Genomic DNA, 24238 nt, shown 5'->3' with positions numbered 1-24238 from the left:
CTGGAATATCAAAAAGGACATCTGTTGCCATTTAGTTTAAGGATCATTAAGCTTGCTTGTATTGTTGTTCATAGCACCTGAAAACCTGGTAATATAAAAGGTAATAAATATACACCCTTAAGGTGATTCATTGATGTGTCAGGGATAAAAGAAGGCAAAATTACTGGGAGTCAATCGTACTCTGCCAGAGATACAGGCCAGCCAGACAATGGCTGAAATGAGTGATAATGACTGGTCCAAAGTCCCCCAGTGAGTTTTATTGATGGAGCATGAAGTTGAACCCGAGCGGTTCATATCAGTGTAGTACACTGGATCTGGACAAGGAATCCAATCTATCAGGCCTTGCATTTCTCATCATTGATTTAATTTAATCTTCCTTATGGAGTGCTTCTGAAAGCATACAGGAATAACTCAAACTACATTATTTTCAGCATCCTGGTGAAACAGCAGGCCATACTACATATGATACATATCCTAAGCCTACAGTCTATAGATTATAAGGTATACCGCTTATATACAGTAAGGCAGGGCATATGTACCACCCAAATATTTCAGGACTTTTGACAGACAAGCCACCTACTTGATCACCATAGACAGCATGTCGGTCAGGAGCTGGGCCTCTTGTTCTGTGCAGTTTTCTAGATCCATCCAGATGGCATCTTTTATCGATCCTTTTCCACTTTTGCTCGCAACTGAGAATAGAGATGTCTTACGTACAGAATCTTTTCTTGCTGTTTTCTTCTTCAGTCGGCTATTTGAAAAAAAAAACATGAAAACTTTTTTTTTGACCAAGGTCTTTCTACGACCACGAGATGCCTAGAAACAAGGAGGCAGGATTTGTCTTTCAGCTCAGTTTATTAAATATTCTCATACCACAGGAGCGAGTGGGAAGGCAATCAGATTTTTTTCCCCAATTCCAATATTTCCACATTAAGGCAAGCAATGTATAAAACAGTTTTTATTTGTAATAGGACAATTCAAGGAAAATTAAAGCAAGGACTAGGTGGTTTTCGATGGGGTCCTTGATGCTCTCTGAGCTTGGTTGTATTCTTGCAGGCATTTCATTACCAAACTAGGTAACTTCATCAGTGCTAAAAGCTAAGTGGTTTCACCTATCATCAAACATGCTAAGCCAGATCAGAACATCGGATAAAGCTACTACAGGTAGTCCTCGACTTGCAACAGTTCCTTTAGTGACTGTTCAAAGTTACAACTTGCAACTATTTTCCACACTTACGAATGTTACAGCACGGTCACGTGATCAAAATTCAGATGCTTGGCAACTGGTTCATATTTATGATGGTTGCTGTGTCTTGAGGTCATGTGACAAGCAAAGTCAATGGGGACAAGCAACGTCAATGGGGAAATCCAGTCCCCCCATGGGGCAAGCTCACTTAACAAATGTTTCCTTAGCAACATACATTTTGGGCTCCACTGTGGTCGTAACTTGAGGACTACCCGGACTGTGTCTTGTAAACTTACGGCTTGGTCCAACACAGAAATCTAGCCCCTATGGTACACAATTCCCAAATAAGTGTGGCTTAGGATAAGATAAGTTACACATCCAGCTACAAATAAATGCATGACAAAGAGCATCGACATAACATCTCTACACGGAGAATCGGCAGAGATCCAACATGTCTAACTGGAGAGGTGACATCTGGAGAAGGCAAGGAAAATAGGGCGTCTTACCGGTAAAGGAAGTGCTGGGGCAAGTCACTAGAGAAGTTCGACAAGAAATCATCGATTGAGTGGGACCTGGCTGTAAAGCCTAGGTGCATGAGGAAGGGCTTGGGGAATTCAGGCTTGGGCCAGAACCTGCTGGCCTCTTTGTCCCTTATCTGCCTCCTCTGGCTACGGCTAGCGGGGGCATTTGGCTCACTGATGTTCTTAATAGGAGGAAGAGTCTGTTGAGAAGAAATTAAAGCAAACTGTTTAGCGAAAGGGACAAACTAACCCGTTTAACTTGGAACATACAAGCATCTTGTTCAGGAATTAAATGTGAGAAGGTAACAGAAGGAATGTGTAGGTGGGAATTAATCATTTCATTTCATTTCATACATCTTTCCTATTTGCAGCCTTTCCCTTGAATTGCTCAGGAATTATATGCAGCCTTCTCTCACACACACTCATTCACACCCCAATTATTTTCCAATCCTTGAGGACAAAGTGGGATACCCAATCAAATTCTGCAGAGCCTACAACCTAGAAACCCTGTGGTTCAACAAAATTAATACCCCCAAAAAACCTGGAGGGTTCGTAGTAGAGTCTTCTCCAAGTTTACCTTTAGTTTTAATTGTCAGTTAGGATTATAATTTCATCTCTTGTTTGTTTCACTTGGTTCAATATTCCTGCTTACAAAGTCAGTTAGTGCAGAGGTGTCTGCCCGTACTTTCATAGCAATGAAGACCAAAGCAGACAATTCATTTAAATTCTCTGCTACCATATCTTCCTATCCAGCTTGAGCACTCCTTTAATGTTCCTGTTGTCCAATGTCCTAGCTGATAGGCTTCCTAGTCCAAATATCTTTGAAGATTTTTTTTTTTTGCTGTTAATGCTCTTTTTGTGTGTGTGCTCTGCAAAGTGTTTTGCATATTTTATCAATGCCTTATATTCCCTTCCCTCCAATGTTCCTTTTTGTTTTCACATGGGAAAGATGCCCACTTTTTAGAGAAAGAGTTTTGCCTTCAACTGTATCTTGGATCATGCTCGTTAGGCACTTTGGCATTCTTTGGAGATTTATGGTAGCCTTTCTGGACATTTGTAGCTGCGATTCTACTATTGTTGCTTTGAAAAAAAATGCCAAACATTTAGTGACTTGCTCGACTCTTGCTTTCAATCTTTTCATTAATCCATTTATTTATTTATTTATTTAAAAAAGCTTGATCTTCTGAAGTCACACTAGATTGACTTAGGCTTTTTAGATACACCTGAAGATAATATTTTTTTGATTCCCAGTTGGTTCAGTGCATCTCTCTCAAGCAAAATTCTGGACTGTGTTTAGCATTCGGGTCAGGGTTGCAATGTTATGAAAACAAAAAGGAACATTTGCAAAATGTTGACCCCAAAAGTATAAGGCATCAATAAAATATGCAAAACACTGCTCTTGTTAGCCTTTTGAATAGATTTTGAGTGTACAGCTCAAAATCTATTCTAGAATATCTAGAAATTTGGTCTCTTAGTCCTGTCCAGAACATTCGTATTCTCAAACTATGCTTACGTGAAGGGAAATTATGTTTATTGTTTCTTTTTCTCTAATTCATTTTCTATCCATAGGTCAGCCTTAGCCTCTTGGTGTGGGACAATAGTATGTGCTGAGTACTAACCAGCTTTGGAGGATTGATATGGACATCAGTAGAAGATTCTGCTCCATTTTGTGGCTTCTGCTTTATGTCAGTCTGCATACAAAGCAGATCTTCTCCCATTATGCCCTTCCATTTATTTTCTTCAGAGGTCATGTCACAAAGATAATGGTATCCCACTGTATCCATAATTTATGCTACGTTATTTTCCTAACATCAAACACTCCCCCGATTCTTAGTATTTGCATATAAGCATCTATATACATCTCATCCTTTGGTTTTTTTCATGGCATGAACTTTTAACCTTATGATCTTATGCCTTTCATGATTAATTATATCCATTATACCTATAGGTGTAGAACAATAAAGAAATATGCCTGGAAGATTTACATTTCCTGCTCAGTTTCTGAAGCAGAGGCTGACAACAAGGGATCTACCTATATCTACATAAAGGCATATAACTAATTACCTTATATTTTCTTATCTTCGTAAATACTTTAGAAAACTTTGACAATCCTGGCATATTTGGAGCTCCCTAAAGAAAAAGAAGATAGTTGTAACAAAAAGTGATAGAATTTGAACAGATGTGGTATACACCTGACTGAAGCAAGTTACCCCAAAAAACTTTAACCTTCTTTCTGCCAGTCATTTTTCTGCTCAAAGTGGGCAATCTCCAAGCTCCTTTTCTCCTTATGGATGTCTAGATGAGACTGGAGAAAAATCAGTGATGGATTCTAAGCACAAAATTGTCTTCAGAGAAAAAGTCAAGCATGCACTCCTGCCCCTGCTGTTTTTCCCCTCAACAGCAAGCCATGGATTTACTGTGAAAATTCCCCGGGTTTGACATATTACTGTATACAGTAAGTGGGTGGGGGAGTTGTAAGTTTTCCCTCCACCATTGCCCATGGCTGTTAATTCCCAAATCCTTATAAAAAGATGTGCTAATAGAAAATAAATGTACTTATTTAACATGGCAGCCATTATAATTTCATTGTATTTTTATGTTAAGGGGTTGGTTCTGACCATGGACATTTTAAAATTGAAATGTTGATGTTTCAAATTTATTGTGCATGCTTTATTACTGATATTTTATATGTATTGTGTACACTTTATCACTTCCATATCATACCATGGGTGTTTTAACTTTGGTGTAATTTGACAGGCATTTATATGAAGTTAATGGCATACACAATCAATAATTAAAACAAATTTTATTTATATTTATTTATCATTTTACTTAGAACTTCCAATACAAATAATAATAAAACGATACAAATGGAACTAAGATAATAATACATACGATTATACAAGCTTCACTGAACTGAATGAGAATCAGTGAGTTTCCCATAGGGAGTTCCCTAAATAACTCACATAAGTTAGTGAAAGGAAGATGCCACTTAGATTTTCCAGATTTTCCATCAAAGGATTTGGTTGGCCTTATGTAGCTAAAGCTTGAATATGTAGCTAAAATGTGAACACTAATTTAAACTTATGTTTCCTTGGTATATTTAGAAAATATATTCAGGAAAACATGAATCATAGAATATAGAATCACAAGACGAAAAGAGGCCTTAGAGATATTCTAGTCCAACCCTTGTCTAAGGCATGAGTCCTTATGCCATCCCAAACAAATGAATGTCCAATCTTTTCTTGAAAATCTCCAGTGATGCAGCATCCAGGAGGCAAATTGTTCCATTGGTTAATTGCTCTGTCAGCAAATGCATCTACAATCATTTACAAATCCACCTATTGTAATGTCTGAATAAGCAGTTGCTAATTCTGAGGAGCTGAATGACCCTGGAATCTAAATGATGTAGCTAAGTCTTACATCAGACTCTCCTGTAAGCTGAAAACATCTCAAGGAATTTTTTTTTTTTAGTATCTTCTTACGTATGTTCACAAAACACAGAATCAACTGATAACAAAAATATTTTTAAGAAATACATTCTAATCTAGATATTCAATAGATGTCCCTTCATAGCAAGCTAGTTTTTACCTTGAAAGGTTCCTTTGGGTCTTTCTTTGTATCCAGGTCTTTCTCAGTGATGGTAAACTCCACAGCTTGGCGAGCGTTTTCAATTTCCCATTCCTGCAACTCTTTCTCATATTGATCTAATGAGTTTTGAGTAAAAATCTACAGGGAAAATACCTAAGATTAACATTATTCAACTGAGATTTTTGCTACTTTTCTTCTTCTGTACTGGTGACATATGTCACCCCTTAATGGGCCTTCTGAAATTTAATTTCTGGTCGCACTTTAGTTTAATGTTATGACTTCGTAGAAATTATTGGAAACAAATATCTCACCAAAGAGAAAACAAGATCACTATATGCAGAATAGTTAAGCCAACATGTTTGGATTACAGGAAAGAGGAAATGAAATCATGCATGTTTAATCATGCATTCCAACTGACCATCATGGAAAAATATAATTTGTGTTAAGTGTGCATTATTTCTATCTTCTTGAGGTTTCTATGCAGATGTTTCCTTGACAAAAGCCATTCAGCCTTAATTACTCTATTACATTTGTTACTGATTAATTTTAATGAACTGATCAGTGACAGACTTCAGTGCAGTCTCATATTCTTTAGAACTATGGCCTTTCTGTTTGGCACCAAAATAATATAAGCAACCAAAAGCCCTTGGCTTTTGGTGTTAAAGAAAACTTTGATCTAAGGTATCCACTATGTCTCACCTCACAGATCAAATCCACATTGTAGAAGCATGGATTTTCACTGGCATGCAGCGTAAGAACGCAATGAGTGCTCTCTCCAGCCTGCACAATTCCAGTTTGAGGTATGATCTTCAATGCCTTGAAACAAAACAATGGATTATGATATCACAATATTTCAAGATTCAGACTGTCCTCATCCTTCTGTCCTTCCACAAGGCTCTAAGATTGTGGCATTAGCCTATGTAGAATGCAAGGATCTTGAATGAGATATGTGTTGGGTTGGCCTCAATTGCTTCTCTTATTATAATTATTATTGTTATTCCATTATCTTGTTTTTTATGTCCTTAAGTTATATTACACCACATAACATTATATTACACTATATATATTATATTTAAGACATTTTGTGTTTCTTTAAACTGTAACTCACTCAGCTCAGTCTTGTAAATTGGGTGGCCATATAAAACAATGAAATAAATGAATAAGTACATATAGCACAGCATGCAACATACTACAGTCACATTAAGTATCTTTGTTTGTTACTCTAGAAATAGACTTTTTCCTCCTGACTTCAAAAAAGAGTTAAAATAGTTGAATATAGCCACCGTAGCAAAATACTGATTACTTCATAGTCACAAAATACAACACTGCAACTAGGCCATCCTGTTCTCTTTAGCAAATACATTAACTTTTGAAGATTTTTGCATTTGTGGTGCAACCCCAGTTCAGACATTTGAGCTGACAAAATTGAAGCTAATTAAGCAAGTGTTCTGACATTGCCATTGAGGAAATTTGAAAGGAACAGAATCGCTAGGGAAAGACAAGGAAGCTAAAAAAACAACATGCAGATGAAACTCACCGCCATAGTAGGAGAGATCCCTGGTATGTGCCAGGTAAAAATGATGGCCTCATCCTCCGAAGCATTGTTGAGGAAAAAAAGGCGACTACATTTGCTGTAAACAGGGATATTGCCAAGACATATCCGTGGCTGAGATAAATATACTGCCTGGAAAGAAAATAAACAGAGTGAAATGCTAGCCTAATAAGTAAGGATCCCTTTGTTTTCTCGGCCTAACCAGTGGAAGGAAACTAGGTGATCTACAGTGGTATGTAGATCCTGTAGCTAGTGGCAGACATTTATGGGGCATTTCATACATAAAATACTGCCAAGGTGGAATGAATGGGATAGAGGGAAAATATTATTCTGTAGGCAACATAAATGGATGGGTAGAAATTAATCAAGAGAGTACAGAAAAATTCATTAGGTCTTCAGACACTGGAGAAAATGAGAATTATGCCTGGGGGCATATTTACATACAAAAATGAATAATTATTTCAAATATGTCATTTAAGCATAAGTCTACTCATAGTACAGTATATTGGAAAGATTTGAATCAAAAAGCATGACTGATTAGAATGTTTATGATGAAAGACTTAGAAAATTAGCGAACAATACAAGGATATGAAAATATTCTTAATGTGGAACAAACTTTTATTTAAGAGTGGATTTGTTAAAAGTGAACATGGAAGAAAAACAAAGAGAGAAAGTAGAATGACTGCAAGATGAGAAAAATATGGATCCTTGAAAATGCATTAGAACATAGATAACTCTTTCCACAGAATGAATAGAAAGAGGGTGTGAAAATTGGTTGGAACAGGGCAAAAAAGAAATGGTTGAGTCAAATAGAGTAAGCAATGTAACAAAAATATAGGTATTTTATATTTTTATATAGGTATTTTAAAATTAGTGTTCCAAAAACCAAAGTGATTGCAGTTAACAGAGTAAATGACTGCAAGTTATACATAAAAATCAAAGAATCATAGTTGCATGGAGATTCTCAAAAATTGAGAAGTTTAAAGAACAAAAAGCAATGTAGAAAGCAATGTATGGATGTTGTGGAAGCAAGGACGGATATATATGTATGATGGAAGAATATTCTGGGGGGCACTACACACACTTGCTGCTGTTTCCTGGACTTGCTACTCTATTATTGCTCTATGGTATTTTTTGGAAAAAAATAGAAGACTCACTTTCAAAAGAATATATAATGCATCCAAACTTTCCAGTTCATTCATTATGGCTTTTTAGTAGCCTGCCAGACTCAAATGCATTAGGATTACTGCAAAATCTTTCCCTTTTGTCATAGCTTTCACTCTCAACCATAATAAGTATAAGGAGTACTGACTTGACAGCACGGCGATTCTGGCTCTGCTATGAGAACCATTTAATCCAAGTCACAAACATTATGGCACAACATGGATTCCTTGCAGGCAAAACAACTTGATGTTGTTTTCATTTTAATGATATTTGTTTGAAATCTCCCATAGGACATCTTAGCAACCTTAGGAGCTTTACGTCTATGGAGATTTTCAGTCATCCAGTTGTCTCAAAGGTGCTTCTTCAAAAAACAGCTGGATTGTTGTTGTTTTTCCCTTGAGGAGAAAGAAGTTTCACTTCTCATCCAAGAAGCTTCATCAGTTGTGACTCGATGATGAGAAGATGGAAGGATAATTTCTGACAGGATGGTGGGGAGGGGAAAGGGGAATGGAAGGATTTTTCAGGTAGCCCTCAATTTATGACAACTGAGCCCAAAATTTACGTGGCTAAGTGCAACATTTGATAAGTGAGTTTTGCCCCATTTTACAACCTTTTTTTGCTGTTGAGTGAATCAAGTGAATTGCTAAGTGAATCTAGCTTCCCCATTGACTTGGCTTGTCGGAAGGTCACAAAAGCTGATCACGTGACCCCTGGATAATGCAACCATCATAAATGTGAACCCATTGCCAAGCATCCGAAGTTTGATCACGCGACCAAGGGGATACTGCAACGGCCGTTAAGTGTGAAAAATGGTCATCGGTCACTTTTTTCAGTGCCATTGTAACTTTGAACGGTCACTAAATGAACTGTTGTAAGTCATGGGCTGCCTGTATTTCGACCAGAGGACTGCAAAGAAATACAATCCTTCCATCCCTCCCCTCATCATCCTGTCAGAACCTAGCCTCCCATCCACCTACCATCCAATCACAACTGGCGAAGCTTCTTGGAAGAGAAGCGAATTGTCTTCTTCTTCTTCCTCAAAGGAAAAAAAAACTGTCCAGTTACCTTTTGAAAAAGCACCTTTGAGACTAAATGTAACATCTTTAGCTTCTTAAGAAAAGAATCTGAGTGAAGTGATCACCATTTTCAGTATACAAATCCAACACCACTTTCTGCCTATAGGTGGACGCAACAATAATTCTGCCTAATAGATCAACAAATATTGAAATTATGGCAAATCGGTTTTATTGGGAGCTGCCAATATGTTACCAATGAGTACATTCATACAGGCCGAGAGTCACAGGGCTGTGTTCTCCAATGTGTGAGACAAATACCTGCTGGTACAATTTCTGGCATCCTACAGATGGCAACAGAACAATACCAGCAGCAGAGCATTCATCTTTCATTCAATTGGACTGCATGTTCTAGCATCCCTGGCTCATCACTGAAGAGGTCATACTGGACCTTCTTCAGAACTTGTAAGAGCCTGCGCAATGTTCAGCTTGACCAAGGGATATGGCATGAAAACTGCATCCTTTCTGTGCTTTCCCAGATGCTCAGCAGATAAACAAGGACCTTTTTTTTTAATTGTAAAAAGAAGGGGGGAAAACACATTACTTGTGATAAGATAGCATCGTATAAGAATGGCTTTCCCAGTGCCAGTGGCTCACTTACTCCTACTGGCAATCTGAAATCTCTGTAAAACACTCTCTTGTGTGATACTGGAACAAGTAAACTCCCAGATTTACCAGACCAGGTACTGTTAATTTGGCAGAGACTGGAGTTGTTGCAGCAGATACGACTTTATCAAATTGTGCGGTTTCTCCCATAACTTGTGGATCGAAGCCTACTCCTTGAAAGGTAATTAAAGCAGAATCTCCATCCAGGATATGAATAGGTACATCCACCTGTGCAAAGAAAAAAGAAAAGAAAACAAAATTGTAGCTAAAAGAACAATGGCCATAATAAAAGAAGGATCAAAATGAACCCTTCTAACCATTTATTTGGGGGGAAAGATGTGTGTAGCAGATTTGGGGGTGTTTGGTAGTTTAAAAAAAAAGGAAAATATTGTTGAAATCAAGATGAAGAACTAAGATTAGGAAAATGGAATCAATAATAGATCAAACTTACCTTGAGATAAGATGGGTGGCCTATAAATGTTATGAATTAATAAAAGAGCTGTAATAGTTTAAAAAAATTGCAATGACTAAGAATCCTTTCTGAACAGAAACAGGCACAGAGCAATTTCGCTGCTGTGAACAAAATATCAGAACTTAATTGAACAAGAGTCACCAGAATATAAGTTCTAAAGCTGGACAAAATTGGATTTGGCAATTCAGATGATTTAGATAAGGGCTGTCCAACTCACAACCCATGGGCCAGATGCGTCACGCGCTGGCCATGCCCACACCTGGGTTAGCGAAGGAGAAAAAAGTTATGATACGTCATGTGATGATGCGAGTTTGACATCCCTGGTTTAGATTGGCTGTGTGTACAGAAACAGTTTTTTTCTAATAAATTTGGAAATCTGGATCAATCTAGTTTCACTCATTAACTCAGAATGGGACTAATTTTTCAACAATTTAAATCAGATTTTGCATGGTTCATAAAGGACTAATACATTTCAGTGGGATAGCTAGAGGGTATCAAGAATGGCAAGGAATATAATTCTGAAATGAAAGTGCTTATTCTTAAGGATAAAAACCTTACGGAGTACATTTTGGCTTCCAGTGGGCAAAAAATCCATTCAGTGTGGGCGGTTAATCCGGGGCCAATCTCTCCTCTTGGATTCAGGCAGGTAAATACTGCATGACGGTGATTTTCTCTCTCTACTTGGAGGAGGGCATCCATCTGAATTTCATAGACTGCACTGGTAGAACCTCCATTATACAATTCATAAATCTAGAGAAGAGAGAAACCAGCTCCATATTGTTTCTAACAAGATGACTATAGGTACATAAATATCTTCATTTTGTATAATGCCAGCCTCTTACTTCTCTATTATGTAACCATTGGTACAGGAAAATTTATTTGCCCCAACCTGAAATTCAACTGGTCCTGTTTCCTCTAGTGCCCTCTGAATTGATAGTCCAATTACCACCTCAACTTTACCAAAAGGGGGAAGGTTGGAGACCTAATGAAAATGGTCAAGAACCCTTAAGTTCACCAATGCTTTCTTAAGGAAGAGTGCACTTCCACTTCCTTCCAGACAGGCAACACTACTTCCACTCCAAAATCAATTTATCATTGCATGGGCCTAATTATATTATATCACATTCTGGGAGGCTTTAACCAACTAGGAGGAATTTTGAACTAAAACCCAGGTGGTTATACTCACAAACCTAACGATCACATCCACTTCCGCTGGCATCACTGGGTCAAACACTTCCCAGGTAATAATTCAAAACCATCCCTTTGCTAACTCAAAAAAAAAAAAAATCTGCCTGGTTGAAATCTAACAGAGTAGATCTGAGATACTTTTTTTTGCCAGATGCCTAGAATTTTCCTTGTATACCGAATATTCAGAAGATGAGGAACATTTTTGGCATCTGCAGAAAAAGTCATTCAAATTCCTGCAGTCACTTTACATGGTTACATTAAATAGAGTCATCAGCAAATCATCCCTGGAAGTAATAAGATCAGAAAAATAGCTACATTTTGCCACTCTTATTGCTAACAATGTAGTCTCAAATATGAGCTCTTATACAAGCTTACCCAGGTTTATTCTTTGCTTTTATTAGCAGCCCTATGGACATTAAGATGCTGCTTAATCTCTTGGACATCTTTGAGGAATACCATGTGTTCAAAGCACAAAGAGAGGCTGGTCCGAGGCTCTCACCATACCCCCATTCTAGGCAGGAATTAAGACCTTGGTGGAACCGACCTACCAGATTCCCAAGGGAAAATCCCCAACTGCCCCTGAAATGATCCAGGTCCATTCATCGAAGAGCAATTGGATGGGTCCTACCTCCCTGCAGCACCAGCAAATCAAAGGTAGTCCAAGAAACAAGGTGGGCTTTTGATAACTCACTTGTTTAGGAGAATTATATGTGCCAATAGCAATGGGTGTGAACATATGTTTAGCTGAAGTGAAGTGAATGTAGTGGCATCCCAGCTTCAAGGTCACGCCAATAAAATTCAGCTGCAGACATAGAATAAAAAGTAAAAAGGTGAAATAATGGGCTGTTACTTGCACCATACAAGCTGTATTCATACCAACCACAAGTAGCGCCTCCCCCCACTCTCAATTCTTAAAAATATTAAAGCTAAAGTTAAAAGTTAAAGGGAGCAGCCCATCAGCACTCTCAAGGATTCTCCTCATTAAACCTCAAACCACAGGTTGGTGTGGACACAAATCTGGATTTTCACCTTTTTTGAAATTCTGAATTCCTACAAGGGGCGGGGAGTACAAACGAAAGGGAATGCAGTACTTCCACAGAAATCTTGCATAATATGTAATGGGCATCTAATAGAAGGTCAGTAAAGAAGGAAGGAGGTATCCCTGGGGAATAAGGGAATTGGGTTTTAACTGAAAAACTAGGGAGGGCCGAGGTGGGAAAGGCAACTTAAGAACAACTTTGGAGATCAAAGAGATGATAAAACCACTAACGGTATGAAAGGGAATAATATCAAATAAAAATCAGCACTATGGTTTCTATTTTTTTTTCCAAGAAAGATACCAAATTGGGATTAGTTCTCCTTTGTCACCATCCACAAACCACAGAGACAAAATCACATTCTCTTGACTGGCACTATCACCGAGAGAAAGTGCATCAAATCATAAGTCAACACTTTTTTTCTAATGCTAAATAGAAAATTCTGCTATCAGTACAATTCAACCCCCACAGTGCCTAGAGTGGTAACTATAATGATGCTTATGGATGAAAAACCAGAGGTCTCAGGTACGTTATGGTGAGTATGTGAATCATAAAAAGCACACTCTGTGCCCAAGGACATTTTACCAATGCGCTGCCTCCTATAGCTATAGCAGCCAAAGAACTTAGCGTGGCCGTAGGGAAGAATAGTATCCCTTCCTCCTGGGAAGTTTATGAACCTTTGAACTTAATATCATACCAGAATTTCTCGACCATGGGATACTTTTAGTAGGACTGGGAGTCGGTCAGTGCCAACAAAATCATGTCTGTTGAAGGAAAAACAAATACAACTATTTTATTTAATGCATAACGGAAACCATTCCAAACTCATTTAACTGATGAATCCTATATCAAATAAGAGATCAGGAACAATTCTTTCCCTGTTGCAGAACTTCACTGTTGCATAAAGAGCCTCCTGGGCACAAGGATAGCATTGGATAAGAAAGGACAACGTAAAGTTAATCTACAGGTGCCTTAGGCTCCAAATAAATTCAAGAATTGGAAACCTGAGTCCAGGAGAAGGTAAAATCATTCAGTCCTCTGCTCTAAGAGAATTTTGTTGGAATTTCATACTTCAGGTGATTGTAACGGTCCTAAACTGTGGATTAAGTTGGTATGCCCTATCTAGCAAAGGAGTTGAAATTGACATGTGGGTGAGCTCAGCTCCCACATGGTAAGGAACCATAGTACATGAATACCTGTAAGATAGGTGTATAATTTGCTCTTGCCCTGGAGGAAGCTTTCCTGACTTGGGAACGATGGTGAAAAGCTGATTATCCTGGATCCGCATCTGATGCAACTCACTGGGATCAAATTCAGTACTTTCTGCCCAATATTCCATGTCAATCTTCTGGTCAGAAGGAAACAGAAAATCCCTACAAAAACAGTTAATGCCCAGAAAAGGAGGAAGAAAATGAACAGATCCAATCTTTAGAAGACAGAATTAAACTAAATATCAGGAGGCTGCCTGGCTGACAAATTTTCTCATTGCTAAGCAGGGTCTGACCATTCTCTCTTCAGCTGATGAGTATCACTGGCCCATTCTTATCTTGTTCAGCATCCAGACTATGATCAACCGGACCTAGGAATCCAAGGAACTTTACAACGTGTCTTATACAGTGCTCTAGTTTACAGAATCATAGATTGGTAGCCATCTAATCTATTTTCCTTCTCAATGCAAAAAAGACATTGCTACAGTATCCTCCCTAGCAAACCTCTATAAGCAATGAAGAGCCCATTTCTATTTCCCCAAATAACTTGTTCCATTGTCAAATCTTACATTCACAGTCACTCTCTGAACGCAAGAAATATATTTAAGCACCATTGAAGATGCAATTCTAATAGAATTTTTCTTTACCTGAATATTCATGAATTATGCCTCAATATTATTTATAACTCAGACCACTTGGCCTGTTAAAGAAAACCAAACATGAGGGATAACATTTTTAACTGCAGACAAAATGCCCCCCAAATTAAATCCATACTATGAAGATTCTTATCTGACCCATTCTAAATTCAAGTGAAGGAGGAAGAGAGTGAAAAAATTCTGAACTCTAAAGAGAAGCTATTTCTGGTTAAGTTAGTGGTTGAGGATTTCATACCAGTTTACAGGTATCGTTCCATTGTTCTGTATCATCAGCACAACCACAGAGGACCCACATCCAACTGGAGCAGCTCCAAAATTGAAATCCACCATGACAGGTGTGTAAACTGGTGGGATTCGTTGAGTGCTGCATGTTGAAGAGAAATAAAAATAAGAAGAATGGAGGAGGAACTGTTCGTATGTTCAATAGTCTCAGAATCTGGCTTGTTTACATATTGTATTTTCTTATGTCTTGCTTGAAGAAGAAAAAAAAAGGAAAAGAAAGAAAAGGAAGTATTGGTTGCAGACTATGATGTAATCAAGAACGTTTCTGTATGGAGGAACTAAAGACTAAGACACCAGCCAAGCTGACACCAGCCAGAGCACAGAAAACCTCAAAGAAGCAGGGCAAGATCAGAAGATGTGGAGCGAGTTGGTCCATAGAATCCCCAAGAGTCAGACATGGCTCGGTGACGCTGAGGTTAAAGTACAGTACTGAAGGCCACTTCTGCTGACTGCCGGATGCCTGCAATTTGGCAGATCGAATCCCACCAGGCTCAAGGTTGACTCAGCCTTCCATCCTTCTGAAGTTGGTAAAATGAGCACCCAGATTGTTGGGGGCAATAGGCTGACTGTAAAACTGCTTAGAGGGGGCTGTGACGCACTATAAAACAGTATATAAGTGCTATTGCTATGACCAAATGGATATCCTCCTCCTCCTCATCATCATCATCATAGACTAAGAACTAGTAAGAAAAAGGGGATTCTTACCTATGTCTGGTAGGCACTCGGAAAGTGAGCTCTTGTGGTGTCGGCTCTCGCTCCAGATATTGGTTCAGTCTCTCCAAAGAAAAGAGCCTCCAGAGGTGCAGCTTGCTGATGCCAGAGGCACAGCCTGTCCCGCAGGCATCAACGACGCAGATGGAAGGGTAGATGCCAGTTGCTACCACATAGCAAACAGGCAGCTTTTCCCCCAAAGGGTTTGCAGCTTGCAAGGGAAGCAAGGAAACAGTCAGTACTTCAACCTTATTATCAAAAGAACAAACATATGACATTTGGGATGCTGGAAATGGTAAGGAAGGGACTTGGTTTTCAGTCATTCCTTGTACAATTGATTACGATCTTATGTTTCCTTTCTGTCTGGTTTACATCAATTGCTGTTGATATCAATTAAGGCAGGTGCCAACAATATCTCTACTCCCCTTGAGAAGTCCTTCACATCTTCTACCATTGGGCACAAATGGGGAAAAATGGAATCCGTTCTATTTTTTTCTTCAGTATCCATATACTTCATATAAAACGAATTAATCACTGGATTAAATATGCACTTCAGCAAACACCAGGAACAACACGGTCTCTAAAAACTTATCAAACATCAAAATCCTGGGCATCCAAAATGGAATGACTACCTTAATGGGGCTTCCAAAATGAAAGCACTGGTCTGAATGGGAAGAAAAGAGGGCTTATGTTATAAAATAAATGCAGACTAGTGGCAGAGGCACTTGGTGAAACCCATGAGAAAGCCAGTTTGATCTACTAATTGGGGCACCAGGCTGGAAACTGGGAGGCCATGAGTTCTAGTCCCGCCTTCGCTGTGAAAGCTAGCTGGGTGATCTTGGGTCAGCAAACCCATCTCACAGAGTTGCTGTTGTAGGGACAATAGGAGGAAGGAAGACTAGTAGCTACATTAGCCACCTTGAGTTATTAATAAAAATAATAAAGATGGGATATAAATAAAGTAAGTAAATAAATAAATAAAATAGTTTATCTCCCACTACAGATCAATCCATATAACAATAAAATTTGACACACTTCTTCAGGTGGCTCTCCTATTAACTGCAATTCTCTTTTTAAAAATCCTCCAAGTTCCTTGGTTTCCAAAATAGAGGGGAAACTTTGTAATGCTTCTTTCTGCTGTGGATTTTCCCACTTCCACATGTATATATTGCTTAGTGGCTTAGCTTTGATGGTCACTAGCTACTTCCAGAATCTTACCTTTGGGAGTAGAAATGGCACAATAGATTGTCCATGTGTAGTGCAGCCGGTGAGCTGGTTTTAAAGTTGCTTGTAAGTAGATCTTTCCCCGAGCCCAAACTGTCCCTTTGTAGTGATCCAAATCTATTGCTGTGAATGGGGAGTGAGAGAAGAAGAAAGGAAACAATGGAATTACTAAGGGCAGGCTTACAATGGCACAAAGAACCATAGATTCCCACTCCAATTAAATACCTAAGGGATCACTGGCAACTTCCTCAGGATCACATGGTCCAGTGATTGTTTGTTCCACACTAAGGACATATTTTAAGCAGCAGGATCCATTGTTAAATAAAACAAGGTTACAGGATTGTGTGCTACCAACCAAGATGTTGCCAGCATCTATCTGTTTCTCTTCTGCCTACAAGCCAAACAACAGAGAAAGATATTAAATACAGTATATACTTCTAATATAGATACTCTATGTAAATATGTTCTGGGATTAATGATACTAAAGGAAAAAGGATGTCAGTGTTTTTATTAGGACATATATTCAATTCAATAATATATCCAACAGGCATCCTTCATCAGACTACATGGCATTAGGTAGCAGCTACACCCACTTATTATACTCCATAGCTCTGCAATGGCTGACTGTCACATGGGTTTGCTTCAAATGGCAGCCACCTTCTTTAACGGGGCTATATTAATTTTTGCAGAGTAGATGTTGTCACTTACCATTATGGTGCCAAACGACCCCTCCCCAATAACTCGCAGAACGTAGCGAATAGTCTTTGGTGTCTTGTCATCCAGCATTTCTTGGTCTCTCCAAACTATCACATAGCTCCGCAGCAGATACTTGATTTGTTCAGCAGGAGTGAAGGTCCATGTCTGAGCCTGAAATCATATGCAGAAGAGGAGGCTGAAGGACACTGAAATCCTTTTGGAATGGATCAATAAGTTGTTAAGAGCCATAGAGGAACCCATAGAGAAAAGCTTCCTTTTCTCCCTCACTGCTAGTATCTTGCTATTTTTACATGTAGAACCGTAACAGTTTGAATGCGTTATTTAGCAAGGCACCATTAGTAGCTGTATTTGTACTCGGTTCAAGGAAGACTACTAAATGTCTGTATTAATTTTCCTACTTACTAAAGCTTCACTGGGTAGTAGTGTTCCTTCAGCAGGTTGGACAGACAGAAGCTTTTGGTCAGACTTCTGGATTTTCCATCTGAAAAGCATAGGTAGTCGGGTACAGTTTTTGATGGTGAAAGTACGTGAAGAGCAGGTTCCCACACAGGTGGGCTTGAAGTACAGGTTGCCATCACCTTCCAAGAGTAGCGCCAGAGGCTCCGCATTGCTCTGAAGAAAAATCTCCTAGTGAAGCAAAGATCAATGGGCATAATGAGCCAATGTTGGAAAACCATCCGTGGAGGTTCAGTTGGGTCCTAGCTGGCATGATCAAGAATGAAAAAAAACTGGACGTATACAAGAAGAAAATTCATATGCAATGTAGTCAAATCAATTCTCATACTATGAAGTTCTAGAAATGCCATTAAACATACATAACTGCAATCTCCATAATACAGGCATCGATTTGGACTGATAAATGACAAAAAGCTAGACACTGGCAGAAGCCAGTGAAGGATTGTGGAAGATTGGGAGTGGGAGAGAAAGATGATCCCAATTATACATAGTTGCCACTGTTGAATTAAGCAATGCAGGTGATGTCCCAGTGTCTGTGGGATCTGGATGGGGAACAACAGAGTTGGACAGAAGGCTAGTAAGACTGAGTAGCTCTGGATTCCAACGCTTTCCAGTTCTGGGACTATATCATCTCTGGTACCAAATGGGGTTGTACAACTTGGGGGCCCTCCTGGGCTTACAACTCCTGCTTGAAGAGCAGGTGGCAGTTGTGGCTAGGAAGGCCGTTGCTCAGTTTCACGCTGTGTGCCAGTTGCACCCATTCCTGGATCAGGAGACTCTATTCACTATCACTCATGTCCTAGTAACCTCCAGAACGGATTACTGTAAGGCACTCCACATGGAGCTGCCCTTGAAGAGAATCTGGAAGCTTCAGTTGGTATAAAATGCAATGATGAGGGCAACTATAGTATGTGTGCCCCTAGAATGGCGCATGTTACATTTGTGCTCCACAACCTGTATTCGGTTGCCAGTTTGTTTCTAGTTTCAATTCGAGGTGCTGATTTTGTTATTTGAGCCTCATCCTAGCACAGAGCTGGGTAATTTGAGGGATTACCTTTTCCCAATTAATTCTGCATGTCCCATCAGGTCTGGCAGAAGAGGCAAGCGACAGATCCCCTCTATTAGAACCATAAAATAACAGAGTTGGAAGGTACCTTGGAGGTCATCTAGTCCAACCCCCTGCTCGAGCAGGAGATCTGCCTAGGATCGAACTCACAGATTGTGAGGCAAGGGCTCCACCTCTAGGCCACTGGAGCTGCACCACTATTAAGGAACTACAGTGGAGCCCAGCTTCCTTTTCTGCTATAGTGTTCATCCTGTGGACCAATCTCCTTCCCCCCCCCCCCCAGAGACAGGCTTCATCCTGGATGTCCTTCTGGAAGTCCTTCAAAACATGATGATGTCGACAGTCTTAGAGGCCTCAGGGATATGGGGATTTAAAGTGTGGCCACACTGCATGTAACATCTAATGTTCTCTTTCTAGCCCTTTTTTCATAATAATATTGATGTTTTAATTGTAGAATGCTTTTTGTGATTACAGTTTTTATGGGTTTTGTACAACACCTAGAATCACATTTCTGAGAGATTGGTATCATATAAATATGATGGATAAATAAATATAGGCTGAGTTAAAAGCAAGAAGTCCAGAAGTAATGAGTCAAAGGATTGAAAACGGCAACCATCCCCCGCCACCACTACCTCCCAAAAAAGTATCATTAGATTTTGGCTTAAGTAAGTCACATTTAAATGATCAGATTCAGTTCTGCTCTGGATGTCATCAGACTGGATAAGCCTATTTCCTTCCTTTTTCTAATGAACTGGTAAAATTAAGAAAGTGTATCTGCAGACATTCCTGAGCCTCAGCTATTTTCCCCTTTTCTTTAGATAAGGAAGCAGGAGAAAGGATTATAAAATAACATGTTGCCATAAGTGAAGGAGTTATCCAAATTATTGATCCTCGTTAAGCTATCTAATAGTTCTTACCTTGGTATAGAACAGCAAGAGTTTCTCCAGCTTTAAAGTCCTTACCAAAATTAAAGTAAAGTAAAATAAAACTACTAGAGAAAGGGTGCCAAGAAGATGAAAGGGGCATGATAGCATAATACAATAGGGCAAAAAATGGAAAGAAAAAAAAACGCACTTCCTTGCTTACCTGAGTGAAAGAGGACCAGAAATTGAGGTGCAAGAGCAAGGTGTGCTGTTGTATAGTTGTTTCTGTGGGGCAAGTTGAAAGGAAAAAGATCTGGTGGGTTCCTGGAATAACATATCCACAGCTAGGCTTGACCAAGACAGAAGGGCACTTTTCTCGGCCAATGTTAAAACATATGGCCGTCGTGCCTACATTGCAGAGTAGCATGCTGCGGTATGTGGTGACATTCCGACATACTGGAGGAAAAACCTGGGAGACAGGAAGAGATTTGGATTGGAGAAAAGGAACTTTTATTAAAGAGCAATGTGGAAAGTCAATTGACCATATGCAATTTATAGCACCTAGTTCAATATGCCAGGTGACTCCCATGTACTGTATCAACCAGCAAACCACCAAAATACAGGTTTCAAACATGCCCAGCTGTTCAATAATTGCAAACCATCCCCTGCATGGAAATTAATGATTGAGCAGTTAATTATGGGAGAGGACAGTGATTTGGAAGCTAGCGTAAGGCTCCAATCAGATTCACCTTTAGGACACTGCATGCTAGGTTGCCATGTTGTGGCATGCATTCATATTTCTGACACCTGGTCTGAATATACAGTATCAAGCCACTCACTCCATCTCTGCATCTTCTTCAAGTTTCATTTTTCAAACATATTTCACCTTAAGTTCAACAAGCAAGCATTCAACGTTTTAATTTCAGTTTTAAAGTACTTTTAAAATATGAGGGTGAAGGTTCATTCTCCGAGCTTGTGGGTTGGTTTCAGAGTTGAACAATAACTTGGCATTGCTTAACACCACAGAAATCAGTTTGATCCAGTGAATCAAATTAATTAATTTCTAAATGGAAACAGCAGGACAGGATCTCTTAAGACACTATAAATAATGGTTGTAAAATACTATGCCAACACCACAGTGACTATCCTTGAGAAAACTGCTTGTGCTCCACAAACATTTACCAGGGATGACAAACATTCTTCACCTTGTGACAGTCCAAGGTGAACTGGGGGATGAAGTGCTGTCGCCCAGGTTGAAAAGTATGTCCACGCAAGCGGATGGTCAAACTCCAGGATGGACATATGGTGATGGGCTCCTCAACATTGTTGTAGTGTCTCAGTACCTACCAGTGAAAAGAAACAGAGCAAGGGACGCCTCTTAATTTGTGCTTTAGAGTTAAACAAATGTTAAACAAAGAGGTTCCAAGTCAGAATTCCAAGGCAGGAAGAGGATAGAACATGCCCTTCAACAAATAGCCTGCTTACTACATTTTTAAACCAGTTCCTTCCCACCCTCCCTTTGGTAGGAGATGGCAGATGACTTTTGCCAGGACAAGAATCCACATATTAATAGCATATTTGACATCAGATAGCCAACCATACCAGCAGTGGGATCTTATCTGTTCCACTACCAGTTCGGTGATTGGGCGTGGATGCACACACACCTAACATGCATACACCTAACGCACGCACGCAGCTTTCCCCATACCAGCTGAGGCCTGCAGCACCAATCAGCTGAGAGGATAGAGAGAAAAGCGCAGAGGTGGGTGGGAGAGCCAATCCTGCGCTTTTCTCTTCTTTCTCCTCTCAGCTGATTGTCGTGGGAAGCTTTTTTTTTTTACTATCGGTTCGAGTGAACCGGTGCGAACCGGTAGCATACCACCACTGAACCATACCAAAAGTGACATGAGAAATTATCCACCCTAATGGGATGAGAAGCTGCAGATGCTAAAGGCCATCATTTGGGACTTCAATTTCTACCCACCTTATAGAAAGCAAAGCCTTCCAGTTCTGCTGCATATAAAGTATTGACCTGAGGAGGCTGGAAAGTGATGCGGAAAGCCATGCTCTTGAGAGATGGGATGTCACAACCCTCTGGCATCACCTGGAAAGGACTGTGTGGCTTTCTTGTCCAAATAACAGTGACTTTCCCCTTTGTGTGGTTAGTCACAGAGAAAGGAAGTGGCTCTATCTCTCGAAGGCTTGCACAGCAGCCAAAATCAAACTCCTTGATGCTGAGGCTGACATGGGGAGGATATATCGTGAGGTCACTGTATACACCATCATGGAAATATTCAACCATGGGTTCAATGACGGGGTACTCCTCGGGGGGTTTGTCCTGCAGCATCTTAAAAACAAAATATCTGCATTTAGCCAAAAGAGAAACTGTTCATTCTACTATATTGAAAGTAAGGGAATAATTAGTATATGTATCCATGTCCATAGGGAAGCTCAAGTTATTCAACAATGGAATAGAAGCCTGTCAAATTTAACAAACTGAATTTACAGAATTTACCATATTTACAGTGCATTCTGGGAGTTATGATGATACAATACAGAGGCATTGGTAACCAATTGATATGCTAGGCTTCCTTTTCAAGAGAAGCCAGGCTGAATAAGTCTGCTTCTCATAAAATATCCTTTACCTCTGGTGGGAGTGTAAGAGCTCCGTTCTCATCTACTAGCAGCTTGCCTTCCTTCAGCATGGTGCCCAGGATGTCTGGTGGGAAAAAGGTCAGTCCTCTGGCCATATGTGTCTTGTACCTGCTCATATCCTTCATTTTCAGGGGGATTGGACTTGTTGTTTCTGTGTGGCAGGTCCCAACCAAATCTAAGAACAATGGATCCTGACCAACATCAAGAACACAAGAAAGAAAACAGTCTATTTTACCTGCAGAGGCATTTTGTTCTACACTTCATTCTGAATTTTGCCTAGAAGTGTCATCCATAGAATTTGGCACAGGAGAATGTGTGAAATTTTCAGCTTAATCCTATCAGACCCAAATTTGCCCCCGATAAAGCTCAGATACACCGAAGATGAGAGATGCCTCCCTAAGTAGCTCACATTATAGCCCAAGGAAGCCTCAATAAGGGAGTTCCAACATGGTAACAAGGTGAGAAATCTCAATGCTCAATCAGCCTGATGATTCTATCTCCTCAAGAGTGAACTTCTCCAGTTCTGCTGCCAGAGACCGGAACAAGGACCTGCCTAACATCTCCCAAAATTGCCATCAAATCAGATCCCTGGGATTTCCTGCTTTCTAGTCCTCTCAACCACTATACAAATCATTGCTTTCCCATTGTCTGGAGTCCCTCATTCTTGTAAAGCAAGCACCCAATCTTTGTTGCAATAAGCACAGATCTCCTATTGTGCTCTGTACTTCTGAATTTTTCATAACAAGAGGAGGAAAAAATTAAACATATTAGAGCCTGAAAATTAGGCCCATACTATCAGCATTCAATTCAGAGCCAGTACGTTGACTTAACTTAGAAATGTTATGCAAGAAATGAAATAGGAGCTACTGGCCTGAGATAATAGGAACATGTCATACAGTATAACCAGAGTTGCCTGGACAGAATTATTCTATCTGCTTAATGAAATGGCACTCAACCCTCCTGTAGTTGACTGGGAGTGCACAATTCAGAGACCAGTTGCAGGGCAAGATGTATCCTAACCCTCTTACCTGATGATGCACAAGGCAAGCCACACGCCGGTAACATATAATTGGGTGAGTAGGCTGGAAAGTCACCTTCAGCGTGATTGTTGACATTCCATTCAAGACCCCACAAGGACGGTCAATGGAAAACACACTCTGTGTGCAATCAATGTCGAATTGATAGTAAGCTGGAATGTCGGAGTTGTTAGTGATGTCTAATGGCTGATTAGAGTATTCACCAAGGTTAAGGCAGCAGAAGTAAACAGAGGGAGGCTGAAAAGTTACTGCAGGGCCTAGAATGACAAATAAGTCCAATTTTCATTCTGCTATGATGATTACCATCCAGGAAGGGGTTTTTTGTACAATAAAACCTCCCAATAATTAGTTTTACTTTGAAGTATGGATGTCATGCACGTTTTCTATAAAATAATTACTCTAGTCACCTATTTTTCAAGGCTTCCAAACATACACAGATCCATTCTCACACATATGTGGAACAGAAATGCACAAGATCAGGCTCTTCCTCTGTGGTGAGCAGAATTCTGTTTTCTTCAGAAAAGGATCATTTCAAATATTTCTAACAGATAATGAATAGTTGTATATTCATATTGATATAACAGAAAATAGTACATAGGGCAGTAAATTTTTAGGCTTGAAAATTAACATAGGAATCTAAATAAATCCGTTTTGTTGGCTACAAATATATTTTCAATCAACTTTAGAAAAATGTTCTCCATAATGTGATTAGAATCCAACCTCAGGCAAGTTTCTGTACCTAAGTTTAGTAAAATTAGGACTGAGACATAAACATAGGTAAAATTTGTTTTTGCTCAGTTTCTCCTTTTTTAAAAAATATTAAGGACATTTAATGCCATTTCTGCATCTACCTGTATTTTTGTGTCCATAATTTCACAATATACAAAGCAAGAGGCTTCCCACACCTAGGTGAATTACACCAAATGGAATAAAAGTGCTTTTTCTTTGGGTAATGACACACAGATAGACTCAT

At 39.5% G+C, this 24238-nt stretch overlaps 1 protein-coding gene and 1 long non-coding RNA gene across 6 annotated transcripts in view; one reads left to right on the top strand and one right to left on the bottom strand.

The window, feature by feature from the left end:
• CFAP65 (cilia and flagella associated protein 65) overlaps window positions 1-24238 on the bottom strand; it is a 40157-nt gene that overhangs the window by 4694 nt on the left and 11225 nt on the right. For both annotated transcript variants that reach the window (XM_026707952.2, XM_087920576.1), the window contains exons 9-30: window positions 23257-23522; window positions 22219-22419; window positions 21558-21920; window positions 20779-20916; window positions 19797-20042; window positions 17591-17815; window positions 17180-17338; window positions 16697-16862; window positions 16466-16594; window positions 15242-15458; window positions 14490-14618; window positions 13587-13763; window positions 13088-13154; window positions 12045-12155; window positions 10724-10915; window positions 9763-9921; window positions 6836-6982; window positions 5998-6114; window positions 5299-5436; window positions 3772-3837; window positions 1693-1907; window positions 581-751 (exon numbers count right to left, since the gene is read on the bottom strand). In XM_026707952.2, the coding sequence (XP_026563737.2) occupies window positions 581-751; window positions 1693-1907; window positions 3772-3837; window positions 5299-5436; window positions 5998-6114; window positions 6836-6982; window positions 9763-9921; window positions 10724-10915; window positions 12045-12155; window positions 13088-13154; window positions 13587-13763; window positions 14490-14618; window positions 15242-15458; window positions 16466-16594; window positions 16697-16862; window positions 17180-17338; window positions 17591-17815; window positions 19797-20042; window positions 20779-20916; window positions 21558-21920; window positions 22219-22419; window positions 23257-23522 (3799 nt within the window). The remainder of the gene's footprint in view (window positions 1-580; window positions 752-1692; window positions 1908-3771; window positions 3838-5298; window positions 5437-5997; window positions 6115-6835; window positions 6983-9762; window positions 9922-10723; window positions 10916-12044; window positions 12156-13087; window positions 13155-13586; window positions 13764-14489; window positions 14619-15241; window positions 15459-16465; window positions 16595-16696; window positions 16863-17179; window positions 17339-17590; window positions 17816-19796; window positions 20043-20778; window positions 20917-21557; window positions 21921-22218; window positions 22420-23256; window positions 23523-24238) is intronic.
• The window catches only part of LOC113441130 (uncharacterized), a 40542-nt gene that overhangs the window by 10592 nt on the left and 5712 nt on the right, over window positions 1-24238 (top strand). For all 4 annotated transcript variants that reach the window (XR_015740832.1, XR_015740831.1, XR_015740833.1 and 1 more), the window contains exon 2: window positions 6005-6098. This is a non-coding gene — a long non-coding RNA (uncharacterized LOC113441130). The remainder of the gene's footprint in view (window positions 1-6004; window positions 6099-24238) is intronic.

The sequence above is a fragment of the Pseudonaja textilis genome, chromosome 1, assembly GCF_049901715.1.
Source record: "Pseudonaja textilis isolate UNSWEBS1 chromosome 1, rPseTex1.2, whole genome shotgun sequence".
NCBI classification, from domain to species: Eukaryota; Metazoa; Chordata; class Lepidosauria; order Squamata; family Elapidae; genus Pseudonaja; species Pseudonaja textilis.
Note: the sequence above shows the minus strand (reverse complement) of the source record. Positions and strands in the feature narration are given on the sequence as shown.